This window comes from Chenopodium album, chromosome 13 (assembly GCF_948465745.1).
Source record: "Chenopodium album chromosome 13, dcCheAlbu1.1, whole genome shotgun sequence".
In the NCBI taxonomy this organism is placed as follows: Eukaryota; Viridiplantae; Streptophyta; class Magnoliopsida; order Caryophyllales; family Amaranthaceae; genus Chenopodium; species Chenopodium album.
Genome location: NC_137846.1, coordinates 19,042,890 through 19,057,769, shown reverse-complemented (window position 1 = coordinate 19,057,769; position 14,880 = coordinate 19,042,890). Strand labels below are relative to the sequence as shown.

At 30.5% G+C, this 14,880-nt stretch overlaps 1 protein-coding gene across 1 annotated transcript; it reads left to right on the top strand.

Annotated features, from left to right (window-relative positions):
- The first annotated feature begins 1,175 nt into the window (after window positions 1–1,175).
- On the top strand, window positions 1,176–7,730 carry LOC145575343 (protein FAR1-RELATED SEQUENCE 5-like). Its single transcript, XM_081633224.1, has 5 exons — window positions 1,176–1,370; window positions 5,658–5,992; window positions 6,173–6,379; window positions 6,458–6,566; window positions 6,684–7,730. The coding sequence occupies exons 1-5, from the start codon at window positions 1,176–1,178 to the stop codon at window positions 7,728–7,730; spliced, it is 1,893 nt and encodes a 630-aa protein (XP_081489350.1).
- Window positions 7,731–14,880: the final 7,150 nt, after the last annotated feature.

Genomic DNA, 14,880 nt, shown 5'->3' with positions numbered 1-14,880 from the left:
GAGATAATGAAAATGGTTTTAGTCGAGTTAAAAGGGGGGTTTGGTTTCATATCAAGCTTTATTATAGTAGGATCGGATCCTAGATGGGTTGAGATAGTCGTAGGCTAATGACTTTGATCCGGTTACAATCTTGACATAAGAATAAACAAATCGTAATTGGATTAAAACGGGTCGAGATAATGGAATGATTTTAGCCGAGTTAGGGGGGGTCGGTTTCATATCGAGCTTTATTATAGTAGGATCAGGTCCTAGATGGGTTGAGATAGTCATAGGCTAACACGGCCCACGGGTCAGGCTGAATGCTGAAACAGGATCACATGGCAGGTGAGTTAGTTTGAATTGGTAAAAAAATAAAAAAAAAAAACACTACGATTTGTTTATTCTTATGTCAAGATTGTAACTGGAACAAAGTCATTAGCTAGGTTATACCGTTATAGTGTTCTCATAAAATGAAAAAAAAAATAAAAAAAAAAAAATAATAATAATAATAATAATAATAAATTAAAAAAATAATAAAAATTTAAAAAAAAAAAAAAAAAAAAAAAAGCTAGGTTATAGTGAGTTTTGTTCAAATATCAAGTCGGGTCATAAATAAGGGAATTATACAATAAAATCTGGTTACTGTTTTTTACTCTCAATTAAGAAGAGTCTGGATGTTATGACCCATAAAAGAGAGGTCTGTGACGTTAATAGGATAGTATGGCATTTGGATATACCAGTGAAGTGGAAAATAAGTCATAATGGTATGCCTATCAAATCCAATCTGGATACCTGAGGAATACAAGTGGATATTATGTGCGACTACTGTGGGGCGTATATTGAAGATGCAAAACATTTGTTTGTCTTATGTTCTTTAGCTAGGTATGCTTGGGATGGTTCCCACATGGACATTACCTGTGATAATACTGGATCCTTCCCCTTTACAGAATGGATTCAAAATTATATCTTGTTTTTTATAGTCAGGATGAAAGCAACTTTATGGAGTGTATGGATTTAAAATTATATCTTGTTGTTTAATAGTTAAGGGCACCCAAGGTTATATAAGAGACGTGTATAACAATTTAAAGGAGCCCTTTAATAACCTCCAAGAATACAAAAAACTGAACTTGAGAAAGTTAGGAACCTTGAGAATATATGATGACTATACAGATCCACCGTCGAGTTTAACTCAAGCAATGATAGGAAGAGATAAAGTTTTACTAGGGACCAATACGACAAGGCAAGAGTGTACTATATGGATTAATGGCTCGTGGGAGAAAGGAATGAACAAGTGTGGGGTTGGTTGGACAGCGGAATATGGCGTAGGAAGTCAGCATGATGCAGGAGGAAACTATGGTTTAGCTAGTAACACTCTTCAAGCTGAGATACAGGTGTGCAAAAAGGCTTCACAATGGAGTCAAAGAATGAATTTTAAAAATATTTTGTTTTTCTTAGATTCAAGTTGGCTAATTGTCCAGATTGGTAAATAAAAAAGACCCCTAACGACAATTTGGTAAAAAAAATAACTCCGGCGACGATATGGTAAAAAAAGTTAACTCCATGCGACAATTTGGTAAAAAAATTAATCTCAGGCGACATTTAGGCCAAAATATCAAAATTTTCCGACAAAGTCTTAAAATTTTCTAATTTAATTTGTTATTGTGTTTGTTTAATTTATTTTTTCTATTTAAAAATTAAAATTTATATATCATGTCCTTTTATTTTGCTTATAATAAGTCCTAATATCAATTTTATTTTAAACCCTTTTTTAAAAAAAAAAAAAAATTGTTAATAAGGGGTAGGAAAATAGAGTGAAAAATAATATTTACACAATAATTTTTCTTCAAATTGTTAGTTCTGAAAAAAGGGGTTGGAAAATTAGGTAAGAACCCACAAAAAAAAAAGAACTAAATTAAGCATTTGCGGGTAGTTTGTGTATAATTTGAGTTACTTGTCGCCTGAGATGATTTTTTTTACCAAGTTGTCGCTTAGGGTTAGTTTTTTTTTTTTACCAAATTGTCACCAGAGCCATTTTTTTTACCAAATTGTCGCTCGAAGTCTTTTAAATTTACCAATTTGCTTAGGGTTAGTTTTTTTTTAACCAAATTGTCACCAGAGCTATTTTTTTACCAAATTGTCGCTCGAAGTCTTTTTTATTTACCAATTTGGCCGATTCAAGTGTTATGGTTTCTATGCTTCGAAACACAGGGAATCACAATATCTCCACTCACTGGTCTATAAGCAGGGAGATCAAAAGCCTCGAGAAGGGGTTCTAGGTCTGCAATATCCCAAAGGTTAACAGAGAACATGTAGCACGAGCACATTTTATTTTTAACCAGTATCGGTGATACTTAGTTGATTTTTCTTTTAATGTCTAGTTTTTATGTTTTCCTGTTGTGAAAAAAAAAAGTCTAGTTTAGGGTTGGTTAGGTATCATGATATAAAATCATCATCGATTCAAACTTTATGCTCCAAGTTTGTTGTATTGAAACATGTTGGGTAAGAAGTGGTTTTAGCCGAGTTTATTCAAGTTTATGTCGAGTCAGATCGGGTCTTACACGGGTAGTGGGACATAATGGGTTACACTAAAATAGGTCCATTTGGCCAGAGGGTTAGTTAAAGTTATTAAAAATAACCTATTGGATCGGTTCAATTTGATTAATTTTCAATCGAGTTAGTAATTGTAGAAACCTAAAAATGTCTTCCCGACCAAAGCCCGATGACGAAATAACCTTCATTGCCTAATTTGGTTTGGACCGCGTGATGGATCTAAAAAAATTACTCGAATAGACCTTTTATTCTAAATTTCTAAACCACTATCATTTTATAATCCATTTTAGCCATTTCAATAACCCAAACCCTTGTTTTAGCCCAAAATCAATAAACTTTCACCCATTTCCTCTTCTAATAATTACAGCCCAAAATCAAGCAAATCTGATTTTCGTGGCTCATAATTTTTATCCAAATCTTAATTGGTTGGATAGCCCTTGAAATAAATTTCCAATGATATATAATAAGCCCAATTTCAATTAAAAAAGGAAAAAGATCGATATGATTAAAATGCCAAACTCTATCCAAAACTGACACCATTGCCCTATTTCGGCAATATCTTATATTCTACAAATGATATTAATCTGATTCTAATTCGATTGGAAATTAGACTTTCAGAGCTTTCCAAACATATATTATTTATCTTATTCCGAGTTTTAGATCAAACTTTATGATAAAAACAAAAACCACAAAATTGTTGACCCGCACTACTTTTCTAAATTCTATCTTCTTTTGAAATTCTATCTTCACTCGATTTTAATCCTATAAATACCACCCTATTTTCTGGTTTTTAACGGTGAACTTTTGACATCCCAACAACTATTTTTCATCCCAACATTTCCAAAAGGCTTGTTCTACCTTTTTATTAAGGAGTGAAGGTATAATCCCGAGGGTGAAATCAATTTTTCTAACTCTTTAATTTAATTCTTTAAATTCAATGTATATTTTTATTGAAGTTACTAACGATTTATTCATGATGTAGCAATTTAAAGGAGCGAGCGCAATATGTGTAATTTATTTATTTATTTTTATTTTTATTTTGCTATTATCATGAGCGTGATAGGATTGATTTATGCTAAATAATATTATGACGTTGGTTCCAATATTTTTGTCGTACTATTTTATTTATTTTTATCACCCTTTTTCATGTTTAATCAATAGTATTTAATTGAAAATCACGACTAATAAGATAATTTGGAAGATCGATTTAGGTTCTTTTTTAATCTTATTGTTAATCAAAGTGATCACTAATATTTAGAATTATATGTGCATTAATATTCAACCAACTCAATAATTTAGTTTGGAGCAAATAGAATCTTTGTTTGTGTGTCTTTGACATCATAGGAAATACATTTAATACACGAATCGAGTAGAGACCAATATGGGCGAAGTTGACTTCCATGACTCACTTCGTACCATCATCCCCGATCCTTCATTCATGGTTTATGACCATATGGAGTTAGTAATCTCATGGATTATGAACGGGGTATAACCTTCACGGGTCAATAGTTGTTGCCTTTTATTTGTCCTTTATCGTGGTTGCCTTAAATGATCAATGAACAGTTTACAAGTTCCTTTAAAAACTTGTTAGCGACTCCCTACCCTTTTCCCTTATCGTATAATGTCAAATCCCACTTCTTATGATTGCCAAATATATTCACAACATGCTTAAGTAGGTGGGCTTCAATTGACGCCTATAGGAATAGGGTCAAGTAAAAGTTTGGTTGACACGATCAGGAAGTAAACAACCACTTCAGCCTGGTTATATTGAGTTTTGCTCATATTGAGTTGGGTCATGTAAAAGTTCGGTTGGTTCAGGTATCGGCTTATATAAGGATCCCCATTGATTCATTAATAAAATTCATTTGAAGTGTCAACTAGTTTTTAGCCTGGGCGATGCCCTGATTCATTGTTTCATTAAAACATATTAATTGTTTATTTTTTCCAAATATTATTGAACATCATAATACATTATTATTCAATTTGCAGTAATCTAAATTTTACATATGTTTACTTTATTTGTTAAAATGATTATTTTTCTTCGGTTGTCATAAATTCTTAATAAAGTAAACGTATTTTGTGGTTAATATAGAAAGTACCTTTAAAATTTTATGTATTATTAGGTTACATATTTAAATACACACACACACACACACACACACACACACACACACACACATATATATATATATATATATATATATATATATATATATATATATATATATATATATATATATATATATATATATATATATATATATATATATATATATAGAAATGGGATCATGTGAGAACCTAAGTCTAGAATAGGAACTAGGAACTAATCTGGAGCGTTGATCACTCTCAATCCAACGGCCCTTGCTTCACCCGCCTTTTTCATTTCAGTAATGGCATTTTGGTAATTTTGCCACTTTGAATGACCTCCCTTGTTTTTCTCTCTCTTCGCTTCAACATTTTCTCTCTCTAGAATCGTATTCTCTCGCTGTGATTGTATTTGAGCTTCATTCTTTGCTTCTTCGATTTTGATTTGCAATTATTTCTCGTTCTTCGATTTTTTTTCATTCATTGAGGTAATTTTGTAATTATATTTGTATTTTCGTTGTTTATTTTGATTTCATTATTTATTTTATTACGAGTTTTCCGATTTAGGGTTTTTCATTGAAATTTTTTATCAATTTTTACTTATTAATTGTTCTTTGAATTATTCTATACAATTTATTGTTTGATTTTGGGTTTTATTTTTACGATTTAGGTTTTTTAATTTCTATTTTATGGTTTTACACTTACGGAATTCATTGTAGATGTTGTGCATATAGTTGCTATATGGCTTGTTGTTATTAATCAAGTAGTATAACTTGTTGTTTTAAATTTACTTTTTGCATTGAGTCATTAACTTTTCATTATTAGTTTTACTTAATCCTTATAACTTCATGTTTTTTAGTTTCTTTAAGTTTTTCAATTTTTTTTTTTTTTTTTTACTTTATGCTCTGAGTTATTTACTTTTTAGTATATCTCTAATAGTTTTTATTAGTATATTTTTTAAATTTTGTTTACTTTTAGTTATAGTTTATTTACTTTTTGTTATAGTTTATTTACTTTTTCCTTTGATTCATTTACTTTTCAAGAACATGACTGAAAGTGCAGAGCATTGTTCTGCTGCTGTTACTAATGAAGATAAGAATGTAAGAATTTTCAAAACACCTACTCAGCCTGTGCTTCCTAAGATATATTATAATTCTGGAGGTGATAAAGAGTATATGCCTGGTTGTTCTTTGGAAAACATACCTTTTGTTGGAATGATATTTGATACTCTTGAAGATGGTATTGCCTTTTATTACAAATATGCTAATGAGTGTGGATTTAAAGTCCGTTCTAGTACTACTAAAGTACAAAAGAATAAGGATGATCCTACTGGTAAAGGAGTTACTGTAATTAAATATCTATTATGTAGCAAAGAAGGGTATGTGACAAATAACAAAAAATTTGGTAAACAAGTTGAAGGTACATGTTTAAAGAGAAAGATTGAGAAGAGAGTTGGATGTCCTGCTAATATAAAATAAAGGTTTTGTACTGGTGGGAAGTATATGGTTTATTGTGTTTATGAGTCTCATTCTCACCCTTTTTGTACACCTATTACTAGGCAGGTTACTAAACATGAAGTTGGTTTAAATTTTGCTCATAAGAAGTTTATTTTTGACAACTCAAAGTTAAATATAGGGGTTGTTATGTCTTATAGGATCATGAAAGAACTTTGTGATGGGTTTCAAAATGTGAGGGGCAGTAAAAATGATTTCAAAAATTTTTCTAGGGACTTGAAAGTTTATATCTCTAATGCTGATGGTGCAATGTTTATTCAAAGCCTTAAATAAAAAGTGAAAACCGATAAAGGGGGTTATTATTTTGATTACTGTGTTGATGAAAGCAGGCACTTGACTCGTGTTTTTTGGGCTGATGCTATTGGTAGAAGAGATTATCAATTGTTTGGGGATTCTCTATCTTTTGATTCTACCTATGATACAAATAAATATTCACTGGTTTTTTGTCCTTTTACTAGAGTTGATAATCATAAGAGATGTGTTACATTTTGTGCTACTTTATTATCTAAAGAAGATATAAAATCTTTTGTGTGGCTATTTCAAACTTTTTTAAAGTGTGTGGGAAGAGAACCCTCTTGTATAATCACTGATCAAGACCCTGCAACGGGTATTGCCATACAAAAGGTTTTTACCAAGACTAAACATAGGTTATGTATGTGGCACATAATGAGGAAGGTACCTGAAAAGGTTGGAACTCAGTTTTGTAATGAAACCGACTTCTTGAAAAAGCTAAGTGCAGTAGTTTGGGATAGAGAAATTGATCCCCATGTATTTGTTGATGGCTGGAACAGTGTTATGGAGGAATTTGGTCTTGTTAATCATGATTGGTTTGCATACATGTTCAAGATTAAACATCTTTGGATCCCTACATATTTTAGGGACTTATTTATGGGTGGCTTACTGCGTTCTACTTCTAGGTCTGAAGGTGAAAACAGTTTCTTTTGTAATTTTACAAACCCCCATGTGAACTGTGTTGAATTCTTTGTTCGTTATGAAACTGCTCTTGATGCTCAAAGGCATGAACGGGATGAGTTGAACAGGCTTAATAAATTTGAGCCTCAATTGGTTACTCATTTACATTTGGAAAAGCACACTGCTGCTGTTTATACTCGTGCCATATTTTATGATTTTCAAGAAGAATGCCAGGGACCCTGTTTCTCATATGGTGTTGAAAGTTGTAGTTCTCTGTATGGAGATGATGTGGAGTTTTCTGTTATTGTTGATCATGAGAAAAGGAAAAACTTTGATGTAAATTTTGACTTGGCTACATATGAGTCAAGTTGTACCGGTAAAATATTTGAGAGTCAAGGCATCTTATGTAGACACATTCTGTTCATTATGAAAGGCAAGAGTATATGTGAAATTCCTGATCCTTATATCTTGAATCGTTGGAGAAAAGATGTGCTTAAGAAAGCTTCTTCCATAAATGATGTTGTGGATGATGCTTCTAAGTATGATAAGAAGAAGCAATTGGTGAGCGATGTATGGTCCAAGATCTTCAATTGTGTGAGTTTATCTGACCAATTTGAGGATGATTTATCTGAGCTTATTAGGACATTATCTTCATTTGAGGAGCAGATGATGACAAACAATAAATCCTGAAAATGCAGCTACTTCAAAAGAGGTGAAAGATGTTGATATTCAGGTTTTGGTTGGGTCAAATAAAGTAGATTTAAACATCTTGCCTCCAAATCAGTGTCTTAATAAAGGTTCTGCCAGAAGTTCAAAGCGGTTGAAGAGTGCAAAAGAAATAGCTTCTGAAGAAAAAATCCAAAAATAGCAGAACCTGTAGAGCTTGTGGGCAATCTGGTGTTTCACATGACTGTAGAAATTGTCCAAACAAGTAGTTCTTCAGGTATTTTACTTTAAAATGTGTTCCATTTACTTTAATCTTTTATTTATTTACTTTAACATTTAACTTGATTTACTTTTTATTTTTGTGCAAGTATTATTATACTTGGTACTTTTTTTTTTTTGGTATATTACCTTTGTATTTTTCCTATTTACTTTAAGTTGTAAATTGTTTACTTTACATTGTAATTTATTTACTTTAATTTGTCATTGATTTCTGATGTTTATTTTTGTGCAGTTATTATAATACTGGGAAATTTGAAGATGTTTTGGAAGATCAAGATCAAGATTTAATGAACAAATAATTTTTTTTTTATTTTTATTATTGTAATTTTTTTATATTTACTCAAGTAGTTGTACTACAGAATTAAAGTTCAGTTTTTTTTACTTTTAGCTATTATACATTAACTTTATGAAATAATTCATTTACTTTTATGATATTTTTATATCATATGAATTGTTTGATTTATGTAATGTCCTTATTAAAAAAATTGAAGATAATATTGTGTATTACTCCCTTTGTCCTAGAGTATTTGAGACCTGAACTCGAACATGAATCGACGTGTAGATGACTCGACCTAAATGTAACCCATTAATTATTGACTTTCTGACTTGAACTTAATAATGATTTAACTTGGAAATTAAATGATTCAACTTGATTATAACCTGAAAATTATTGACTTGAACCAAACTGGACTAAAACTTGAGAATGACCTGATTCTAACCCGCTAATTGTTGACTTGAACCAAAGCCGACTCAAACCCGAGAATGACCCTAACCCATTTTAACCCGTGAAAACACAAATTAAACCCAACCTACTATTCACCTGACTCGAATATAACCAACCTGACCTGTTATTAAACCGAGCTAAACACGACCCAAACCTGATAAGATGTAAAGCTTGATGTAACCTGACTCAAGCATGACCCAATCCGAATTTGACCCACATAGGTTACGGTATTAACTCCAGTTGATTTGACATGAGTAGACCCGACACATTCTTACTCGACCCAAACCCGACCCGTACTTACTGAAATAGTGTTGTGCATGACCATCAAATAAACAATATTTTGAAAATTTGTACTTTTTTTACTTTGAACAAGCATTGACCTACCACCTCCACAACCACCTCACAACCACTTTCGCAACCACCTCCACCTCCAAAATCACCTCACAAAGACTTTATTATTTAATATTTCATTTACTTTTAACTTCATTCTTTTTACTTTAACACTAATTCTCTTTACTTAAAATCGAACATCATGTTTTTTATTTGATTTTTTTTTCTTTTTTTACTTGAATTGTTTTTGCCATCTGCACCCCTACTTTCATTATTTTTTTACTTTAATGATAATTAGTTTACTTTTGGTCCATTTTCTATTACTTTAACAGTATATTTGTTTACTTTAAAATCGAACACCATATTTCAGAAAGAATTAATTTTCTAAACTTTTTTCTTTTACCTTTAACATAGTGTTATTTACTTTGACACTGTTTTTATTTACTTTTATATCAACACCATTTTTCAAACAGAATAATTCTACTACTTCAATAGTATGTATTCTTCATACAAACATACTACTTAAACATTTAAATAAATGTTCTGGATTAATACTATACTACTAAAGTACTCTAATGTCTATGATATATTCAAATCTATTAAAAGCATTTACAATTCTTCAGATTCTTTCTTTTCTTCCCAATCCTCAACATTTGTCAGCAGTTTCTGTTGCATTTGATTGTTATCATTGAGAAGTAGGTCAAGTACTGTTCTTATATGATGGTGTGTCAATCTTTGAAATTCTTGTAAAAAAAAAAAGATTAGCGTTAGTTTAAATTAATTATACTCTAAGTAATCCAGATAAGTTATAGAATTTAAAGACATAAAAAATAAGTATGGTAACTTACCTCTTGTATTATTCCCAATCCTATCCCATTAACACCATCATACACCTTCATATGCAGCAGTAGATAGCTTGCTGAGAAATTTTCTTCTTTTTCTTTTTGGAATGGTAGTTCAATTATTCTCAGCTTGTAGGACAATATATCATTTGCCTGTAGATGCTTTCTTTTTTTAAACAACTTCTACACTTGTATGACCTGCAATGTAATGAATATTAATGTAATATGAGACATTGAAAAATGAATTTAAAGACACTCTTTTAAGCTATTGATGCTTTACCGTTTCTAAGATAAAACTCTTAATACATTTTATCTTATTTTTTACAAGAATTATAATGTATACTTTTAATACATATTCATTTACTTTAATAAACATATGATTTACTTTAATTAGAACATCTTTTACTTTATATTTTATATTTTTTTTTTACAAACATTATAATGTATACTTTTAATACAAATTCATTTACTTTAATAGTAGTGTTATTTACTTTAATAATTTACTTTTTATATATCAAAAAAATCTTACCACAGTAGATCCAAGAATTTTGTAGAAAGACTTATCTTTCTCATCATACTCCCTGTTATCCAAGTATTGAATGGATTGTTTTAAAAAGTTAACCACTATCAAACTATAGTGGTTACTGAGACAGATTGGTACAAAGATCTGTCAATGAAATTACACTTATTAGTATATAAATTCAAAATCATAATGCCCTAGAATGTAGTTTAATTGACTTGAATAATAAAACATACCAACTGAGCTGTCATAATTTTCTCCTGCGCTTTACAGAGGCACATCCAATCATACCATGCTTGATTCAATTCTGTTATATGTACTGAAGGAGACTTCTGGTTTTTTGTATTTGTTGTCTGAGAAGCATCTTGTGACATGAAAGACAGCTCTAGAGGTCTCTTTTTATTAATGAAGACATAAAATATATTACTTAGTTACATCATACACATTTAATTATGAATTTAGCTACACATTTAATTTAATTCTTACATTGTGGTCAACACCAAAGAAAAAGCATGATGGATCTTCTTTCAATCGAGAATCATTCATGAAATGACCAACATTGAACTACATTGGATTTTATCATTTGAGGGGGCACTGTTGGAGCTAGGGATGTTGTGTCATCTCTAGTTACCATGAGAAATCCTTCAAACTTCACAATCTCTTCACTGTTCACATTTAAATTTTTATAGTAAATAAAATATTATTTAAAGTATATTAAATATTAACTAAAGTAGATAGAATATTTTTAAAATTAGAAAAAAAGTATAACTTACTTTTTGAATGGATTGTACTTCACAAAGCAATAATCAGCCACTACTTGGTACAGCTCTGGCATTTCATTCATTCTTGATTTGTTGCCTTTCATTGTCTTTGAAACAATTTCAATTTCAACATCTATTTCTCCACAATCTAAATTGATTTTAACTTTTGAAACTATCTCTTGGTGAATGTCCTTAAATACAATGTTTGTTTCTGGCATAAGTTGTTTATCAGCATCACCTGAAATAAAATATCATATTTAATTTCAAAAGAATCATACACTATCCACTATGGATTTATTAATATTTACTTAAGTTAACAACTTACTTTCAATTGTTTTTCTATTGCTTTCTTGGTAAGTGTTTGCTGGTTTTCTTCAACAGAAGTATCCTTTAGGATACTCTCAGTGACTGAAATTATTACATTACTAAGATCAGCATCAATTGCCTGGTTATCAGGCTCCTTCTCTTGTTTTTCTCTGTGCTTTTCATCTTCCTTTTTCTGTTCCTTCTCTGGTTCATTTTCCTGTTCCTCCTCCTCTTTCTTGTCATCCTCCTCCTTTTCCTCCTTCTCTTTCTTGTCTTCATCCTCCTCCTCTTCTTCCACCTCCTCTTCTTTTTATCCTCCTCCTTTTCCTCCTCCTCTTCTTCCTCCTCCTCTTCTTTGTTTTCTTTTTCCTCTTTGTCATCCTCCTCTTCTTCCTCTTCCTCCTCTTCTTCCTCCTCCTCTTTGTTTTCATCCTCCCCTTGGTCATCATTCGGATTGATAGTTTTAGGATCACCTGCATCCTCTTGATTAGTTTCAGGATCAGTTTCAGAATTTTTATGTTGCTCCTCCCATGTTGACAGAAACACACTAGATACATCTCTTAAATCATCATAACGTGTGACTATTTCATCCATAGCCCTTTGTACTTTAGGATCTTCCATTAGCCTTTGTGTTTCTAAAACCAGTTGAGAATTTGATGTAGACACATCCATTTGTTGCTTTTTCATGTTGTTTGTTAAGCAAGTTATACGCTCAGCATGTAACATTGCAAAGAGTGTTAATCTCTAGCCAACAAATGTAGTTCTTCTTCAATTTCCTTTAAAATGAATAACAAAAATTTATTATTACATTATTTTTTTGAACATAAATAATATTTACTTTTTAAGTTAATTTGTTTACTTTTAAGTGTACATTATTTACTTTATGTTTATGATTTATTAAACATTATTACTTCTAGAAGCAAAGCAACTAAATATAATAAAAGTAAACAAACATGATATAAAAGTAAATATATTTCATTTTAAAGTAAACACAAGAAATCAATGTAACTTATAAAAAATTACTCACATTTTTTGCAGAATAATGTATTTCACTATTTGTCATGACACCTTCTGGTAGGTTGAATGACACTAATCTTCTCTCTCTCTTAGTAAAGTTTCTATAAGCATTTTCAATTACATGTCCCAAGAATGCGTGCTGACCTACTCTTCTACAAACTGGATAGACATCCTTTAGGAGTTCTCCTTGACCAAAAGATGCCTTTGCTTCACTTGCAATTCTTTCTTTGACTCTGTCATCTTACCAATGCTTGATCAATGGCAGTGTGTTTGGTTCAGGCTGCCCTCTGAATGCAACATGATGAAAGTAAACAAGTTGAAGAATCAGGACACATCCACTGATTTCTGATCTTGATTCTTTGTGTTTGTTGTTTTTGAAGCTCCCCACTGCTTTGCACAGATTATTCAGAACATAACCACACCAATCCAGGTTATGTATCTCTTTCACATTGTCTGCATAGTTGATTATCTTGTAATCAATCATTCTGTTTGCAACAGGGGCCAAGAATGTGCTACACACATACATCACAAAGAATCTTTTAAAATCCTCCCCTCCTTCCTTCAGAGTCTTTATTTTGTTCTCCAAATTATTCACAAAGATGTCATCACCTTCTAAAATTCCTAGTTTCTTTTTCCATTCCTTTTGAATCAAAATGGTTGCTATAGGTTGCTTCCTTAACTGAAAAGTCACCTTGTTCTCAGTTACATGTGGAAGCAAGAAAATATCTTCAACATTATAGGAACTAACAGAAAACTCCTTCACCATGTCAATCTTGAACATACAACTGTTTTCATTGAAATGATGACAAAGTCATGGAAGCATATTTATTGAAATTCTTGTCAAATTCAGTTCAAGCAACCCTCCAAAACCAATACTTATTACATCTGATTTTTGTTCCTCACTGAAATCTTTGATCAAATCAAAAACTGCATTTAGTCTGCAGTGTGTTTTCTTGATTTCCAGGTTACCATCATCATCATCCCCTCCATCTTTAACCTCAATCACTTCATGTACTTCCTTATCAGAAAAATCAAGCTTCATTTTCTTCTTTAAATGAGCTTTTCCCTTTTTTCAGTCTTGTTCTGATGATTCTTCAGAATCCTCATTTAGATCTTCTTCTGGTTCATAATTGCTATCTTTAACTTCAGATTTTATCCTTCTCTTTATTCCTATAATTTGTTAAAGTATAAGAAAATAAAACATATACTCTTAAAATATAATATTCAAGAACAAACAATCTACTTCACAGCATATAAAACATGTTAAATAGCTTTCAAAACATATATATTTACTTTATAAGCATTGTTATTAATTTTATTAAACTTATCAGTTACTTTTATGATCAATCATGTATTATTATGCATCATAATATTTATATTGACATCATATACATATAAAGGTAAATAGTTTACTTTATAACAGTTTCTATTTACTTTATAGAATGAATCATTTACTTTAAGATTTATACCTTGGAGTAATAGATTCCTTTACTTTATAAATTTAATACAGAACATATGAATCTAACTTTAGATTCTAATTTAATAAAATTTTATGAACCTTTTGAAGCTTCTAGTTCATTAATCCTTCTCTTTATCAATATTTGCTTTTTTGAAATTCTTTGAAGCTCAGTACCTAATACAGTTAGTTTGCACAATCAGTTTATAAGTATACACATGTTAAGGAACTTTTAAAACATATATATTTACTTTATAAGTTTTTTGTTTACTTTATTAAACTAACCATTTGCTTTTATATTCAATCATGTAATATTATGCATCATTAAATTTGTAACATATACTTATAATGATAAATGCTTTATTTTATAAGTGTTTCTATTTACTTTATCAAATAATTATTATATTTTAATATTTTATACCTTTAATTGGAGATTGAGTATTTGCTGCTTTCTTTGGAGTTTTCTTCTGTGCAGCAGGAACTTTCTTGGCTGTATGAGACATTTTGGCTGCAGTAGCTTTTTTACTTGTAGCAACCTTCTGTGCAGCATAAACTTTCTTGGCTGCAGGAGATTTCTTTGTTGCAGTAGCTTTTTTACTTGCAGCAGCCTTCTTTGCTGCAGTAGCTTTTTTCTTTGTAGTTTTTGTCATTTTAATCTGTTTCAAATTCAAAACCAAAATTTATCATACTTTCAAACTATATGGTAATGTAATAAGTAAGGATCATCATCTTTTTTAATATGTTATACACAAGCCATCATACAAAATTCACATCAATTTATTGATTTATACACAAGCTATAATAGCTTAGATCAATTTAAAGTTACTTTTAGTCTATTTCTATCTACTTGTAAAAGTAATCCACTGAAAACTATAGGAACTCAAAACAAACTATTCAAAACATATGATTTTATTTTGTTTACTTTGAATTATTTTTTAT

Excerpts from the sequence above, each read along its gene's own strand:
- LOC145575343 (XM_081633224.1), top strand. The coding sequence starts at position 1,176 with ATGATAGGAAGAGATAAAGTTTTACTAGGGACCAATACGACAAGGCAA. Across the intron at positions 5,993-6,172 it reads CTATTATGTAGCAAAGAAGG|GCAGGTTACTAAACATGAAG; the intron begins GTATGTGACAAA and ends ACCTATTACTAG. Across the intron at positions 6,567-6,683 it reads ATACAAATAAATATTCACTG|TGTGTGGGAAGAGAACCCTC; the intron begins GTTTTTTGTCCT and ends ACTTTTTTAAAG.